Source organism: Manis javanica, chromosome 4 (assembly GCF_040802235.1).
Source record: "Manis javanica isolate MJ-LG chromosome 4, MJ_LKY, whole genome shotgun sequence".
Lineage (NCBI taxonomy): Eukaryota > Metazoa > Chordata > Mammalia > Pholidota > Manidae > Manis > Manis javanica.
The window spans coordinates 28,066,289-28,084,182 of NC_133159.1; the positions used below are offsets into that span (position 1 = coordinate 28,066,289).

At 51.6% G+C, this 17,894-nt stretch overlaps 1 protein-coding gene across 1 annotated transcript in view; it reads right to left on the reverse strand.

Annotated features, from left to right (window-relative positions):
- Nucleotides 1-11,250: 11,250 nt before the first annotated feature.
- Nucleotides 11,251-17,894, reverse strand: part of GRIK3 (glutamate ionotropic receptor kainate type subunit 3) — a 213,727-nt gene continuing 207,083 nt past the window's right edge. Inside the window, exon 16 of the mRNA XM_017666378.3 lies at nt 11,251-17,707. Coding sequence (XP_017521867.1) covers nt 17,513-17,707 — 195 coding nt within the window. The 3' untranslated portion in view covers nt 11,251-17,512. The remainder of the gene's footprint in view (nt 17,708-17,894) is intronic.

Consider the following 17,894-nt stretch of genomic DNA (forward strand, 5'->3'; position numbering starts at 1 on the left):
CCTTCACCCCAGGCAGCGTCACATATCTGCCCCCCTGCCCCACTTCTGCTATCTTCAGAGGCCCAAGTTCTGCCAGGAGCTGGAAAATCCTGACCTGCCCAAAGATGATCTCTCCCTGGGGAGGGATCCAGGTCTTCTGTGACCACTGTTTTTATTAACACCTCCATCAACTTAGATCTTCCTAAAGACAACAGACATTGATCCCTGGCAGTCAAAGGCACAACTGTAATCAGATGCTGGAGGCCTAAATTCTGTGTCGTCAACAAATTGCTGAGGGCTCTTCAGGAGATGGAAAAGGACTGGAGCAGAGGGGTGGGGAGGGCTTCGGAAATAGCCTGTCCTCTGCAAGAACCTCTCCCTGGGCCAGGGCTGAGCTTCAGCAGGAAGGGCAGCAGGATGGCTTGCATGACACATGACAAAACTGAAGGAAGGAATTGGAAATCTTGAGCAGAGTGTGACTGGGTCTGGGTCTAGGAAAAAAAAAACTGGATATGAATGCAGAAAGCAATAAGAACAATAAGTATGGTAGAAGATGTTCCTCATGCTCGCTGATATCTGGTTCTTTTCTCCATCTTGGGAGCATGGAGATGCACTATCCCCCTGCTTGTGGTTAGCTAGAGTCTGGTGCCTAGTTTTTCTATTCCATAAAACATGAGTGGGAAGAATGTGGCAGTACAAAGCACTTATATGATCCTTCCATCCATTTATTCCTCTGCTGGGACAGTTATAGAGAAGGCCTTGTGTTGAGATGTGGAGCTATCAGATCAAGCAGCATAGATTACGGATTTTTGCAATGGAGGACAGCTGTCCCAGAGGGTTGCCCAACCTACAGAAAAATAAACACCATTGTGTTAATTCACCAAGACACTGGGGCTATTCATTGTTGCCGCGTGGCCTAGCCTATCCTGACTAATGCACTTGCAGTTTATTAATCACTACTGTGTGTGTCAAGTACTGTTGGTAAATGTTTACATATATCATCTCACTATTGCAGCTCTCCTTCTAAGCAGGACCTCTTATTACCTACATTTTACAGATGAGAAAACTGAGGCTTGGGGGATTAAGTAACTTCCACAGCTTGCCACACAGCTAGTAGATGGAAGACCAGGAAGTCAAGCATATGTGTCTGCCTCATTCCAGAGATGGAATTCTACCACACAAATTCCAGAGAAGCCACCTTCATTTTTCTGCCTTTATTGGGCTTGGTAGGGGCTAGGGGAGCTTGTGAAAGGAAGCTGTCTGCAGAGTGTCCCAAGCATTAGTGGAGTCCCTAAGTGACTAGTGGTCAAAGTCTACAAGCATACCAGTCTTTGCTCCCATGGAATTCAGTCTGTGAAGAGACCAGCCAAGCAAAGTTCAGCAAGGAGACAGGTCTGGCTAGATGGCTAGAGGAGAGACTGTGTTAATGGAGTGGGAGGAGGGAATGCCCTAGGCCAGAGAGATCAGAGTCCCCTGGCCTTTACTGCAGGGAAATAGAGGTGCTGTGTTGACTATGGTCGGTGACTCTGCCCTTCATCCATAAGCCCTTCCCAAGGGGACCCTGGTCTCCCTGACCTTCTGCTTAGGAGGTAGGGGAGGGACTGTATCAGGGTCCCTCTTTCTGCTTCTGGGTTATAGGGTGGGGCTAATACCCTGCAGGAAGCAGAGTGGTGAACCCATTTATGGTTCTATCTACATTCCTAGAGGGCAGGAAGCAGGGTGCTTGTCTCAGTTTTACCCTGAGTCCTGAGCTGGGGATAAGAAAGCATGTAGAAATAGAGGCAGAGAGATGTGGGTTTAAATCCAGCTTTTACCACTTGCTCCTGAATGACCTTGAACAAGTCTCTTTACTTCCAATTGTCAGTATTTTCATCTGATTAATAAGAACGATCAAATTTCCCTTCAAGGCCACCTGTAAGGACTGAATGGCACACAGTGAGTTTCTTTCCTTCCCTTCCCTCCCATCCCTTCTGGAGCGCTCCCTCCAGCAGCCCCTGGACGGCAGATGCCAGGTCCCAGGTCCTCTCAGCTGGAGAGTGTTCCTTGTGTCCTTCTCTGGCCCCACTCAGAGGCAGGCCCAGAGGACCACCCGGGGCCCAGCTGCAGGTGGCCCTGGCTTCATCAACCTGAACATAAAGCTTCCCCAACTTCTCCTGGCATCACGTCCCCAGAGGGAGCTTGCAGGCAGAGTAATGTATGGCTCCATTTTTAGATGTTGCCGAATTCCATTTGCTGGAGATCTGTGTTTTATTGCCGTATCAGTGTTTCTAAATTGCGCTATATTTTCTTTGCTTGATGGGAATTTACAGCACCCGAAGTGAAGCGAAATTGGGCTCTCCCCGAGGCTTGGAAATCACTGGGGTCGACTGCTATGGCTGCTGCCTCCCCCTTGGACTGTTTCTGCTAATTATTCATATTAAGAAGAATCTGAATCTGAGAAAGAACACCCAAGAGGCCCACTTGGTGAGATGCTCATGAAGGCTGAGAAGTCTGTGCCTGCTCCTTGGGGGGATCTGGGCGGCACAGGATGAGGGGAAGGTTGTGGCATGGGGCGCGGAGGCCGAGGAGAATTGAGGCTGGGGAGCTGGGGATGGCCCAGCATGTCCCAGGGAGCACTGGGAATGAAGTGGATAACCAAAATCACAGGAGCAACACGCTGCACATTTGAACATCCCTTTAGTGGCTACAAAGTACTCCCAAGTCTTCTTGATTCTCCTATGAGGAAAGGAGGGCCAGGACTCTCAATCCCATTTTACAAATGATGAAATTGAGGGTGTAGGGGACCAAGACATGCTGTAGAGCTGGGATTAGAACCGAGGGCTGTCTGACTTCAAACTGTTTATTCTCCCCGCACACTTTGTAGGGTTTGTCCATCCTCCACTTCTGCACGGGAGACTTGGAAGGGGCCCTGTCGTCTGCTGAGCCCTTGCTATGTGTCAGGCACTGCATGAAAGAAGCCCAGCATCATCTCATTTAACCCTCTTAGACATGGGTATTAGCTCATTTTATAGACTAACATATAATGTTAAACCACTTTTGCAAGGTCACACAGTGACTCCTAAATGGCAAAGCTGAGATTCAGCCACAGGAATATCTGATTCCAAAGCTCGTTCTTAGCTACCATGCTCCACTGCTTCCAGTGACACCAGCTCATCCCACTCCTGCTGATGTAGGAATGAGCTGCCCCAACTGAGGGGTGGGAATCCTGATGCATTCTGGGAGTCAGATGAGCCTGTCTGGCGCTGACATGAGCAGGCTGTGGGCTTTCGTGAGGAAGGCCAGGATACTCGGGCTGCACCTGCCTTTGAAATTCACAGATCCAGCCTCCCAGGATGACACAGTACCACCCAGGGCATTGGCCCTGGAGAGGGGGGAGACTGAGGGTGCAGCTGGGGCCCACAGGAAGTTCTGGCCTGTTCCTCTGGCAGGTTCTGGCAGTTTATCTCACTTGGCAGTGATCCTCTGTCTAAAAGCACGTCCGACGTTTTGTGCAATAAAGTTAATGGACTTCTCCATCTTAGAGCAGCTGAATTCTCTTGGAGCAGATGCTGAGGGTTATGGATGTTCTAATTAGGAAGCTGCCTTTGGCACTGCGGAAAGGAGGGGAGGCTCATGACGTTGCACACCACAAAGACCCCCTGCCAAACTGCCTCCCCAGAGTTTGCCAGGGCAGACTGCAGCAGCGGAAAAGAGCTGTTTCTTTCATCTCTCATCTCCCACTTCTCTTCCAGCACCAATGGTCCTGCTCATTTCCAGGAGGGACCAAGGGAAACAGGCAGGATGGCCACGGCCTCCCAAGTCTGAGCAACCACAAACAGGGTTTAATGTTGCAATCAAATAAAACTTACAACCAAGTTAATCTGACACATTTATTGATGTGCATAATTGTTATTGGACTGCACTGCAATTAGGTATAAATGGTAGGTCGTTCCTATGAGTGACTGTAATTAGTAATTCTCATTTTTGGCCCAATCAAGTTTGGATTATTTTTTTTTATAGATAAAGAAGCTCCCTAGTGTCTGTAAATAGCATTGATTATTGACTGTTTTCTGATTCACTCATTCATTTCTTTACTCACTAATTAATGAAATGGAGGTTCCAGCCTGGAGGCCCCATTCTGATGCCTCTTGGGTGACTGTGGGAGAGCTGTTCTTCCTCTCTGACTTAACCTCAGTTTTCTCACCTGTAAAGTGGGGATGATAACCCCTAGCTCATAGGGTTATAGTGAGAATTCTGTGAGGTGAGGTGTACAAACTGATAAGCACAATGCCAGGTCTACAGTTGTCACTCAGCTAGCTAGAATGTATTATTATTATCATTTTATTATTAATGATAACTTCTTCCAGGAATATAAGAGCTGAGCACTAAGAACTCTCAAGCCTTTGGTCAGCTGGGGAGAGGGTGTTTCTGAGTGTAGAGGGGGCCTGTCCCTTGGACTTTGCAGGGTGATGGAGATCAGGGTTATGCAAGAGAGCACAGAGCCAGTGACCTTTGGGTCATGGAAACTACTGTGACCTCTTTCACCCACAGTAGGTGCGAGTAGGGCTGGGACACTCCTGGTTTCATCTCAGCACTGCCCATCCCTTGGGAAATGTGGGGCCGAGTCAGACTGCCCCAAGACAGAAGGTGCCCAAATAGGGCAGACACTCTTAGTCAGTGCTTGGACTTGTCCCTGTTCTGGAAGATGGCTTATCAGAGTTTAGAGAGTTCTGGGTGATCCAAGGCCAGGTTAGGGAGGAGGAGGGGAAGCTGGTCATCACAGAAAACTAAAAGTAAAGGCTTTGGGCCAGAGGGACTGGACAGACGCTGGCATCCTCTTGGAAGAGAATCTCTCCACATCTGGGAGCCCCTGGACTCACCAGGAAGAGTGTGTGCTTTGCCAACATGCCTCATACTGGAAGATGGCCTGGGAGACAGCCTGGGGCAGGCAGGGACCGGGGAGGAGGTGGGTGCGGCGGGGAAGGGGCTCTCAGCTAGACCACTGCTGCAGGGAAGGGTATGGGGGAGGCCTGGGCAGGAAGCCAGGGAGCCTGTGCTGTGAGAGGGGCAGAGGGCCTGGAGATAGGGCCTCCTGGAGCTGGGGAGGCAGACATCCCTGGGTAACTCTGCCCTGTGCTTACTCACTGGAGCTTGGGCAAGTTATCTGGTTTCCCTGAGCCTCAGGCTGTTCACCTTCAGAAAGGCGGCCATAGGAGATGCCATCACTGCCTTGCACTGTCTTGCCACTTCTGCACAGATGGCCCAACTTCCTACTGCCACCATGTACACTGTTTTCCCCGAGGCTGTGACCTGCCACAGAGCCCACTGTGCCATCTGTGGCATGCCAGAAGTACCTGGGATCGGTAACCTCTGGGGGCCAGCTTAGACCAAAGATTGGTGTATACATACCTCAGCTCTCTCCCCCTGGACTGGAAAGTGAGTTGCGTGTTAAATGCTGCTCTCAGAGGTCCCTGAGATGAAGCCCCAGTTGCTTCCCATCTTCTCTCTTACATCCTGCTGGGTACTGCCAAGTTAGACTTCAAGGGCTCCAACTACTGAGAAATTGGGGACACAGGCCTGAGCCAGGCTGAGATGAAACTTGGGTCTTTGGAAATAAAGGACCGGGGCATTCCTGGGATGGAGGCAGGACCCGGGGGCTTGTCCGGTGGGAAGCCGCATGTTCCAAGGCAGGGTGGCTGTTCTGGAAGCCGTCTCCATGGGGCCTTCTCATCCCACATCTCATCTGGAGGCTGAGGCAGGCTATCAATCCCCTCCGTGGGGCTGGTCCCAGCATGGGCCACTCTGCAGAATGGTTTCATCAGCAGCTTCATTTGCATAAGATAATGAAACTGCAGTAAAAATAGTAAAGGAAAAAATGGCCTGGCAACTTTGTTTCCATAATGACAGATGCTTCTTAAACACTCAGCTTCTGTTTCCCAAGGAAGCGTCATCAAGGCCCTGGGGGAGCCACGCGCCCTGGCCCAGGCTGATTCCCACAGTGGTTACCTGCAGCCCCAGGGTGCTGGGCCCTGACCCCCTCCTGCTCCTCCCTCTCTCCAGATGGACCCGGAGGGGGATGGAAGCCTGGAGAAGGGGAAACTGGCAGAAGAGCAGAGACGGCCCCCACAAATAGTAAGCCTGATGCCCCGCATTGGCATCTGCTTTCACAGGAAGCCTTTTTTTCTTTCTTTCTCCCAGGAGCTTCCTGAGGCAGTCAAAATGGGCTTCCCCACTGCCCAGGAGAGGTAAACTAAGGCTGTAAGTGGTCCACGGGTGCTGCTTAAACTAAGGTGGCAGAGGGGTCTAGAAACTTGTCTCCCATTCTGAGTCCCCGTCTCCCGACACGAGTGATAGGAGGCCTTTGCAAGGGAGAGGGCAGGACAGAGGGCAGTGCTCCAAGTGGGCAAGACAAGCAAGGGCAAAGGAAAGGGAGCCCTTAACCTCAAGGGTATAGTTACCTGGGCTGGGACTCCCGCAGACCCAGAGACCATAAAGGAGCCCAACCAGAATCTGCTTCAGAACCATCTTGGCCTATCAGCTTCCAAGCCACCCTCCACAATGACTGCCTGGGAAGCAGAAATCACAGTAATAGCAACAATACAAAGGATGATGATGTGGAATAAAATAACAGCAAGAGGGCTTGTTCCCCCAGCTCAGAGGGAAATCTCTAGTTTAGTCCCCTTTGGCTGGGGGTGGGGTGGGGGCCATGCCACCACCTTCACTCTAAGTGTTCAGGACAGAGCCTTGATTTCCTGATTCGGTGGAGAGAGCTTGGCTGCAGTGGGTGGGAGACTGGGATCTGAGTCAGGTCTCAGCACACAGATGGCTCTTTACTCAAGCAAGATGTCCGTGGACTGGCTGCTAAGGAATGTGTGCCTATGGAGGCACAGCAAAGGGTGTCTGGTGAGGCCCATCTCCGCAGGTTCTGTACTGGGCTCATGCAGTTGGAGACTAGGCTCTGCTCCCCAGAGCCCTCTGGAGCCGGCAACCCTACAGGACTGCTCAGGCAGAGCCCGGGGGGCCTTCTGTGCCTGACTCCATTTCTGCTTGGCAATTCCTCCCCAGGTTCCCTCCTCCAGCCTGTGGAATCTTTGGCCTAATTTGGGAGATGGCATAGGGAGAATGGGCCCACATGTCCTCCCAGATGTTTTGGGTTTCGGACTGGGACCCAGATATTTGAACTTAATAGCTGACCATCTTTGCTGATTCCTCTGTGATTGGCCTAGTATAGCTCTTGGCATACCCGGGAGAGGGCCAATCATTTGTTTCTTTCCCTCCACAATAAAAGCTACCATTGGTTGAGCTGTACATGTCCCAGGCACATATGATCTCATTGCATCACTATATCACCCTTTGAGGTGGGTTTGGTCTTCCCATTCTGGAGGCAAGGAAACTGAAACTCAAAGAAGAAGCCAAGGACAGAACCCAGGAAATTAAATTCCAGAGTCCCTGATCATACTGCTTGGTGGGGCTTGTCATCAGGCCTGGAAGGGGTGTCCTGAGTGATCTGGAACCTTGAGGCACTTTGGGTAACCCCTCCAGCCTCGATATTCTGGGGCTAGATGAGAGAGAAGAGGACAGTGTGCAGTGGAAAACTGAATAAGCGTTTCAGATGGTAATAGATAAGGGTTAAAAGGGAGCGGGTCCAGCACTGGTGCAGTTTTATGGGGTGGCTGGGTCTGGACCTTCAAAGCTTGGAGCAGGAGGGTTCCATGAGGCCTGTGCTGCACCACTGTCCCCTCTACAGCTTGGCTACTTCCTGTGTTGACAGTGGACCAGCAGCCCTTGCATCACCTGGGAACTTGTCAGCAATGCGGAATCTCAGGCCTGTCCAACCCGTTGAACCAGAGCTTTCATTGTACTAAGATCCCTGGGGGATTTGCATGTGCATGTTAAAGTTTGAGAAGTGCAGGTCTAGAGCCACTTAGCAGAGAACTTCCCCAACCGAAGCCCTCTGCTGAAGGGGTGGGCAGGTGATTTGGAACTGGGACATTTTCACTCTAGGTATTTGCTCTTGGGCCCTGGAGGAGGGGGCACTTGAACCAGAACTAAGGCACCCATTTCCTACCTTGAACAAGGACAAGGAGAAAGAGGACAGGGTTGGGGATGGAGAAAGGGAGACAGAGAGAAGGAGGGAGGGAGAGGGAAACTGGACTGTGCTTCTGCCAGATCCCTTATAACGAAGTCTGTTTTTGTTCTGGTTAGAGTAGCCTATTCTTGCCACAGTGATCCCTAACTGAGGAATCTTCTAGAAGGTTCTGCTCCTGGGAACCTGGTACATGGGAACTAGGAGCCAATGCCCTGGTGGCTGGAGATGGGAGGAGTGTGGAGCGCATTGACAGGAGAGGCTGAAGCAGAAATGGCCCTGTTCTTTCTACATGGCTGCCCCTGCCTCGCCCCCACCTCAAGGCCTGGCCTGATTCTCCTCCCTTCCCTTCTGTGCCCTCTTGCTTCAAGAGGTGGCAGGGTAGGGAGGGGTTCTAGGGCCTGATATCTTCCCCTGGGAGAAGCCGCGGCAGAATGGAGAGAGAATGTGTTTGGGAGTCAGCCCCATTTGGTATTCCAGCTCTGCTCCTGGAATGCAGCACTGACCAGCGGTGTGACCTTGAGCAAGTCCATCCACTTCTCTGATCTGCTTCCTTAACTCTAAAGTGGATCTAACAGCATCTGCTGCAGAGGGGCATTGCTCAGCCCCGTGGGAAATGGGTATAAGGCGCTGGCAGTGACGCTTGGTAGGTGCTGCATGCCGGGTAATGTGGGCTCCCTTTCCTTCCCTGGGGAGTTAGCCATGAGAACCTTCTCTGCAGGGAAAGAACCAGCACCCTGATCTTGGGGGTGGGGTGAAGGTGGGAAAGTGGCAAGGCCTAGCATCATTTCCTTGTCTCCTAGAGACAGAGCCATGGAGAGAGAGCTCGGTGCCTGGGAGGGCTAGCCGGGTGGAAATGGGTTCTGAGAGCTACAGTCTTGGGTGTCTCAGAGAGGCTGGGGGCCAGGGAATTCTGTCTTCTCCCTGCCCTATTCAGAAACAATCAGGGCCACCTCAGTATCCCCAGAGACCTGGCTGATCCTAGTCCAGAGCCCAGAGTGTCACTGATAGGCTTCTGGCCGGCTTCTGAGCCCTGGAGGAAGGAGTCTTGCCTTACTGCTCACCACTCTATCCCCTGCGAGGGCTCAGCGTACAGTAGGTCCTGATTCTCCTTCTCTCCTCCTTCTTTTTCTTAGTAAAAATTGCTGCCACTTTGGCTTATGATATGCCCTGCTCTGTGCTAAGTACTTAATGTGCCTTTTCTCATTACCCGCCCCCCCACAACCATTCTATGAGGGGGTGGTTTTCATAATCATGTATTTTATAGAAACTGAGGCTCAGGGATGTGGAGTTACTTGTTCAAGGTTACACGGCTAGTGGGTGGTAGAGCTGGGCCTCATACATAGAATGTTTAAGTCTATGCATGAGTGGATACATAGATGGATGGATTGATAGATAAATCAGTAGGTGGATGGAAAGAAGTTCATGGGATGGAGATAGATGAGTGGATTGATATATGGATGGATGGATAGATCGGTGGACAGTGGATGGACAGAAGGATGGATGAATGGATAGATGAATAAGTGGATAGATGGATGAATGTGTGGATGGATGGAGGGATGGATGAGTGGGTGCTCTACCTATTCCTTCACCCCTACTATGGGCCTTACTCCTACTAGGTCTCTTCCTGTGTCTTGTCCGTAATATTCTACTCTTTGCTGGAGTCCACCCTGAACTACAGGGTGTTCACACCTGAGGGCTGGACCTTACCTCTGCCCACCACCTCTATCCCCCGGGGACTGACAGATATCCTTCAACACAGGGCCTCTCTCTGCCTCTTACCTGGCTGGGATCCAAAGCCTCTTCCTGGACTGTGTCCCCAGGCTAGACCAGAGCTCTCAGACACTGTAGCCCATTGGGTCCTTGCCCCCTCTCCATTCTGCAAGGACTTTTGGGACCTTGGCTTGGTTTATCTGGTGCTTGTCAGCTTCCAGAATAGGAGGGTGCATGTTTTAGGGACCTGCCCAACCCACATAGCTTTTTTTGGAATTGTCCAGTTTTCTCAACCCTCTTAAAGCAAAGAGCCTATGTACCATGATTATAGAATGTGACCCTTCACTCCCTACAGCCACAGCTGATTGGATCACTAACTCAACTAACTGATAACCAACTAACCCCTGCTGGTCTAATCATGTAATTCTCCAGAGAATTAGAATGGGGACATTGAGAGTCTGAGTCATTGGTGGTAGACATTTGGACTGAAAGGTCATGAAGAGTCAGGGTCTGAGACAAATAGGAGAGGAGATAATACGTGTCAAGAGCACAGCACCTGCCATGTTGGAAGTGCTCAAAAGTATTAGCTGTGATTATGATGGTGTCAAAGAAGGTTCTGGATGCAAAAATGTCCCTTTCAAGTTAATCTGTTTGCATGAGATTTGTAAAGCAGAAACGAGTCAAATATTTTGTTTGTGAGGCACCATCCTGCCCGCTTTTGGGCTATTTCTGACTGGGGAACATAAGATTTCCCAGCAGTGTCGCTCTGTACCCATCTCCAACTTCCTGGGTGATGAGAATTAGTTGTGATGGGGGCCGTGGTGGCAGCAGCTTCTTGATCCAGGCTTTCTGAACCCTGGAGTGCAGCTCTGGGCTGTGCTCTAGTCTGTGTTGCCTCACATTTCTAGTATCAGTCTCAGAGGCAGCCACTTCCCTGGGGCGTCATTTCTGCGTGGTTCTGGGAGCCATCAGAGGCCCAGCTTAGCCTTGCTCCTTCACCTCTTCCATTGGTTTTGTAGACATCTTTCTGCCTAAAATGTCCTGTCTTGAACCCTGGTTTTGTGTAGTTTCCACCTCCAGCAGAACTTTCTCATTTCCAGTTTGAGAAAGCTCAGGCAAGATCTCTGATTGGCCAAACTTGGGTTAGAGGCCCTCCCAACCCCCACAACTGTGGCCAAAGGGACAGGGTCACATGATGCTGTGGCAACTCCCGAGGTAGCTATGTGGATGGAGGAGCACTGGGGACGGATGTGCCCCCAAGAAGGGAAGGCTAAGTCAGACAATGTTGAGACAGACACTATATACCCTGTATATCTGAAATGGGAACCAGGAGCCTGGGCTGGAGCCACCCACCCGCTCATCACCAGGATCTCCTGCCCAGGGCACAGTCAGTCCTGGGTGAAGGTGGCATAATATAACTGTTCAGCACACTCTGGTTCTGAGGAGAGAGAAGAGAAGTGGAAAACACACATCAAGGGGGCCCTGTTTTTCTAGAAACATTTCTTTATTTAAAATTTAAAACCATATTACTTCATACAGCAAACTGTGCACTTTGATATATCACAGTGTCTTAAAAAGGAAAATAATCAGATTTGTTTGGAAATTTATTTACATCAGCCTAGAATGATTGGCAAGTAACACAGTTACTATGAAACCCAAATTGTTACAAAATGTTTACAAAAAACTATATTCATAGAAATTCTGCATGTCCACAAAGGGCATCCCCTGAATGGCCCAGAGACCAGTGTGTGTGAACCATGTTGAGTGGGGGTAGGGGGCATCCAGGCACTCTGGTCTGGGTGGTAGGACAGGCCAGGGGTCTTGCATGGTACTGTCTGGGGACTCAGCCCAGGGGCTGGGAACCCAAGTCCCCATCATGGGAGGCCCAGCCAGGAAGTTGGCCCAGGAAGAGATGCACTGGGGGTTTGGAACACAGTGGCATGAGGGCCCTGGAGCCTCTGGCTCCTGTTCTGGAGCCAGAACGGGCTCCTCCTTGGGGGGCTGAGCCCAGATGTGCTCTGGCTGGGGCCTCAGAGGCAGATGTAGAGTTAAGTGCAGACCAGTCTGATGCCTGGGGCCAAAGCAGAGGGCAGGCTGCTGACCACATAGATGCCCACTCCAGCTCTCATCTCTCCTGCATGCTCCAGAGATGCTCTGATCCATGACACGGGCAGGACCACTAGCTAAAGGATCAGAATTGCCAAGAACAGAAGGATCGGGTGGGGCAGGGTGGAGGTCTGTGGGTACTTGGCGGGGGGCTGGGATCCCGGCCAACTGCCCTGCTGGGGAGATGCAGTGGAGAGAAGGCAGACAGATGGCATGGGCTATGCTCAGACAGGAGGGGCCTTAGCCTCATCTTTCACCCCGTGTGACATCTCTGGCTCCTTGGTCACTCCCTGACAGCTGGTCTCAGTCAAATGGACCAGGGGAGGTTGTCTGAGGTGGCACAAACTCTTGGCTGGCATTACGGGCTCTGCAGCTGCATTCCCATCATGTGGAGGCCTCAGAGTTTTGATCTATAAAAGAGACACACTGGAGGGTGATTTGAGGTCTTCTGTTCTAGAAGGCAGGGGATGGGGCAGGCTTAAGAACTAGGGCATTGGGACATTTTACTGGCATGCTGGCAATGCCCTCGAGGCCATTCACTTTAAGAAATGTTTTCCCTAGCCATGAGCTGAGCCTTTGTGTGTGGGTGAGACTCTGAGGCACAGGCCAGCGCGCTCTAGAATAGTCCAGACTTGTAGGGTATTCCAAGCAGACTGACACCTATTTAGCAACTGTGCAGACAGGTATTAGGGCCGGTCTCGAGAGCCGAGACTGGCATGACACTTCCACCCAGACACAGCCCCATGGTCCTGCCTCAAACTGTCTCAGATGCGGACAAGTCCCAGGGGCTGCTATTGCCCTTATCTAGGACGCAATGGCTGTGTAGGACCTAACCACCAGCCCCTATAGTTCTGCCCTCTTCACAGGGTCTGGAGCTCCGATGCCTGCAGGGCCTTCTCTGTCCCCGTGGGGTTCTCTGCAGCCCCTGCTCTGGGTGGCCTCTGTCCTAGACTTTGCTGCTGTAGCCCCCATCTCTCACCTGGTCCCCACCCACACTGGCTGGGTTATGTACACTCTGTGTGCAGACGTGCGGGGAGGGTGCATATACACACGGGCTACAGGTCATATATACACTGTGCATATATATATATATATATATATATATATATATATATATATATATATATATATATCTTTTTACATTCATATATATATTATACAGAACATTAACCTTCTACCAAAAACAGTTTTGTGACTTCATGGATGGCCTCAGCTCTGAAATTTTAACTCCAGGGAAAATCCAGGACTGAAATGAGGGCTTGATTCAAACTGGCATGGGGACAGAGGGCAGGTCCTTCCACTGCAGCAAACAGCTGGGTGCATTCCAGATGTGTCCACTTGACTCGGAAGGCTGTTCCAGGTGCGTCTATTCCAGAGACCTATCTACAGAGTTGGGCTCATTTCTTGCCTGTGTCCATGGGACTAGCCCATCCCAGATGTTAAGTCCATACAGCTGTTTGTCCAGGTTGCTAGGCCCTTCCCAGACGTTTGTGCATATAGCTAGGAATGGCTTGGGGTGGGCTGGGGATGGATCAGCTTCATGCCGAGTGACAAAGAAGCAGATGCAAAGCCCCAAGCAGCACCCTAGGGAGAAGACAAGGTGGGAGCCCCGGCCGCTGTTGGCGAGTGTGTGCCTGGGTCTGACGCCTGCCTTCCTCGAGTTTAAGGAGTGGGAGTGACTTCTAAGCATTTGGTAACTCCCCCCAGCACTGCTGGAATCTCTCCTATCCTGGGCCTTCTGCCAGTGCTGGGGCACTGGGAAGGGAGCTAGGTGTGCTCTTCTAGTTGAGGCAATCTTGGCTTGAGCTGGGAAGGCCTCCCACCTTCAGAGATTCATAGTCAGCTCATCTGCCAAGGAGGCATTATGCCTCTAGAGAGATATTCACAGAGCAGGGCTGCCTGAATGGACAAAATTCGTGGGGTTTTCTTACCCGTCCACTGGCAGAGAGGTCAGGAATAGGTCCAGGGGAGAGGGATAAGGAGGGTTCATTGTCCAAAAGCCCAGGGCCTTGTCTCTTCACAGCTGCCCCTCACTTTGGGCAGTTTGAGCAGGTTGAGAGGAGGTGCTGGCATTCTGGGGTGGGAAATGGATGTGGAAGGTAGGGGCGATCAATCTTCTGTTAAGCGGGCATGTGGGGCCAGACAGGGATAGTCCAGCATGCTCAGGCAATTCCCTTCTTCTGCCACATCCAAACCAGCTTCTCCTTTTCCCATCACTCCCACCCACTGGCCCACGTGCACCCTCTACACCTGCCAGCAGGGTGGCCTAAACTTTAATTCCATTTGGTCCACATTGATGGGACACCTTCTCCCTTTCTCCCCTGCCAAGATGCCATGGCACTTGATGCTTTCAGGGACCTGGGAGAGGTGCAGCTCACATGTCTCCATTGTACTTTGAATACTGGGCTGGTCTCGAAGAAAACACAGGACATTGGCCAGAGGGTGAACATTAGCCACACATTTGGATATAAGGTACAAATGGGAGGGGACATCAGGCAGGGGTCATCCTGCCATGGTTTAGGAGTCTGAAATCATTTCAGTACCTTTCATAGGATTTCCCTAATCGAATCGTGCCCCTGATAGCTGCCATCTTCATTCCACTGAGGAAACCCTCCTACCCCATGCCCCTTGCGTTTCTTCCTCCATCAGTCTGTGTATGTGCGCAGCCTCAGAAGAACATGCCGCCTTCAGGGAGTGTCATGCACAAAAGCACACACACGTGTGTGTGTGTGTGTTTGTGTGTGCTATGAGCATGGATGTGGATGTGTGCTGTGAAATTATATTAGATAAAAAAGACAGTGGTTAATTATCGTGGTTGGTGTCAACAAATTGGCAGATACCTTCATTAGAGTGCTGTCATCTGGGAAAGGCAAAAAAAAAAAAATTTCCCTTCAAACAGGACACTCCATCCACATGGGGCAAAGGAGTCAACAGCCATGAGGCTCTGAGGGGTTTTTTCCACTCGGCCAGTCTCCTTGTGCCTGTGCCAATATGATCTTAGAAAATCTTTCTGACAAATGACCTCTCCCCATGACAGAAGTGCAAATGGACCCTGGTTCCCTGCCTTCCTGATTGTCCATCTCTGCTCCTGCTGGGAGCTGGAACATACATGTGAGTTTGAACATATGTGTATGCATACTCACACCCACACTCACAAAGTCCAGTTGCACGTAGCTTCTTGCACACAGCATGCACGGACCCGTCTGTGCAGCTGTCTGGTTCATGCTCCCTCCCACTCTGTTGCACACACAAGCCCATACACACAGGTGCACATAGGCTTACACAGGACCCCTTGATGACATGGCTTCTCCTTTTAAACATATTTGGCAATGCTGCAGGCTTTATCCTGTCTTCCACCCTCTGCTGTTGGTGCACAAATATGCACACGCACACACACACACACACACGAGTATATGCAGGGATATACTCATGGATATCATGGATGCAGGGATACATTGTATACTCATCAGAACCCCATTAAGACATGGCTTCTCCTGTTTTTACATACATGGAGGGCTCTTTTTGCCTAGATTTCTCTCCTTCATCCCAAATTCACTCACATGTGTGCACGTGCGCGCACGCACACACACACACACACACAAACACATCAGAATCCAAAGGATTCTCCTATTATTGCATGCCTGGATTCTGGTCCAAATTTGTCCTTCACCCCCAGCCCCAAAAGCTCACACATACAAAGATACACACATGTGTGCATGCATGCACACCCACACACCCAGAAGCTCATGACTGCATGGCTTTTCCTGTCATTACATGTGTTGTCTACACTGCACGTCCAGCCTGTTTCGCCTCCAGGGCACCTGGCCTGTTGGAGCTGCTGTGATTCCAGGACCCAGCTGGTTTGGTCCTGCAGCTTGCAGTTTGGAGGAGGGACAGCATTCATCCCATAAGCCCACTGTATTCCCCTGCTTTGGGAGTCCCTGGGGGGAGTTAGAGATTAACCTTCATCCTAGCTGGCAAGGTCTTTGAGATTTAAATGTAGCTCTTCCCTAACCAGGCTCCTCAGGCAGAAACAGGAGAGAGGTGGGAGGTGGGTGGCTGGTGTCTCCTGGGTCCCTGTCCAGAATCTCTAGCTCTTCCTCCTCTGCTCTCAGACTGCTCTCTGCCCTAGTCCATGGTAAGCCCTGCTGGCTGCGTAACTTTCTCTTTAAGGACACTTAACCCTTCCATGTCTCATTCTTTCCCCGGAATCTTAAATTTGCAGACCTCTAGAGCATCCATCACAGATATCTGGGACCCACAGATCACCTGGTCCACCCCTGACTGGTACCCCATCTGCTGCTACTTCTCTGCTGTACCCCCAAGCCCCACAAGGTCCCAGCTGCTCTGGACAAGAAACCAGGGGCCAGGATAGCCTGTGTGTCTGTGTGGGGTCTTTGGTTAATTCTCCAGGAGGCAGCTTCTCTTTCCCCATCTTTGGGTCCTCTACCAGCTATGATATCCTGCCCCCTGAACATTTTTTCCTGGGGCACATCTTACATTTGGCTAGTCCAGGAGGCCAGGAATTCTCTAGGCCCCTCTGGCTTCCCCATCTACTCCAAATCAGCCTGTGCAGTAGGATCTGGGCCTCTCTTTTGAGGATGGGTGAGGACTTCCATTTCCACCTGGGTTTCTCTTCTCTATCCAGGATGATGGTAGGAGGTCAAGGCCAACTGGCCAGGAATAGTTGCTGATGAATAGGTGGCAGAGAGCCCAAGCTCCTAAATGCCACCAGGGTTTAGAAACAGCTTGGTAACCAGCAAAGTAAGATCCCATGGCTTAAGGGCCTGTGGGATTTCCATGGAATTCACTGTTCATCTGGGTTATTGAACATTGTTTCCTGGCATCCTTTGTGAGAGACTCAGGGGACCCTCTCTGTTCTGGCCAGGAAGTGAAGCATTCACTCTGACCACTCCGCCACTTGATCCTCCCAGACCCTTCCCAGAGGCGTGGGAGCCACTGGGACACTGTCCGTAAGAATTCAGATGGTGCCCTCTGTGCATTCTCCTGCCTCCTGTACCCCAAATGCCTCTTTATCCCTATGGGGAAATCTGCCTTCAGCTTTGCCAAAACAGGGGCTGCCATGGGTGGTGCCAAGTTCAGGAGACCGGAACCCTGTGAGCAGCCCCCGAGGGAGAAAGTCTTCCTTCTGCCCAGGCACATGGGCTGGCCACCCCCACCCATCTTCAGCCCCCGTCAGCGGCCACACTACAGTCCATAAGGTGCCCAAGGCTTGAGGCTCTGGTCTCATGGTCAAGCGCCAGCAGGCCTAGGCTTGTGGGGAGGGAGCAGTGATGAGAAACTGTTCCCCATTTTCTTTGGCCTCTGCGGGGCCATGGTAGAAACTTCAGACCATAGAAGAGAGTTGAGGGGCAGGTGAGTTTGGCCTGAGAGAGGCATGTGCTTCCTTTGGCCTTGGCTGTCTTGGCCGGCAGCTTAAAAACCCATAGAAGAAACAAGAGGAGAGAGAAGCCCAAGCAGCTGGCCTGGAGGCCTGCTGGTATCCTGGGAGGTAAGGGTAGAGAGCTCCTGGCCCAGTGGGCAGGCAGTGGCTCTGGTCCCCATGCCCAGTGTGGGCACAGGGACTTTCCTTTCAGTCTCCTTTCCTCTGCCCAATGCCCAGGCCTGTGGTCCCCACCCCACCAGTGCCTAGGGGAACACGGGGGCCAGTGGTGTGCTACAGGCCATGCTGTCCTTGCCTGGGAGCCGGCGATCATTGAACGTGTGCATGTTGATGACGGCGTCAGTCTTGACCATCATGGGAGGCTGTGGCTTGTGCTTGACCCGACGCTGGCAGGTGAGGGAGAAACGGATCTCGTTGGCCACGGTGCTGCAGAAGGAGCGCTGGAGCAGGGGGTGGAAGGAAAGGGGGCACCTGGTGAGGCCTGCCCTGCACCTGTAGCCATCTCCCTGCTCCTTCCAAGCCTGTGCTAAGGCCACCCTGTCCCTCTCACATCTTCACCCGGCCTGGGTCCCTGTGGGTATCTGAGGGACAGTAGAAGAACAGCATCGCCCGCAGGTATTTGATGGC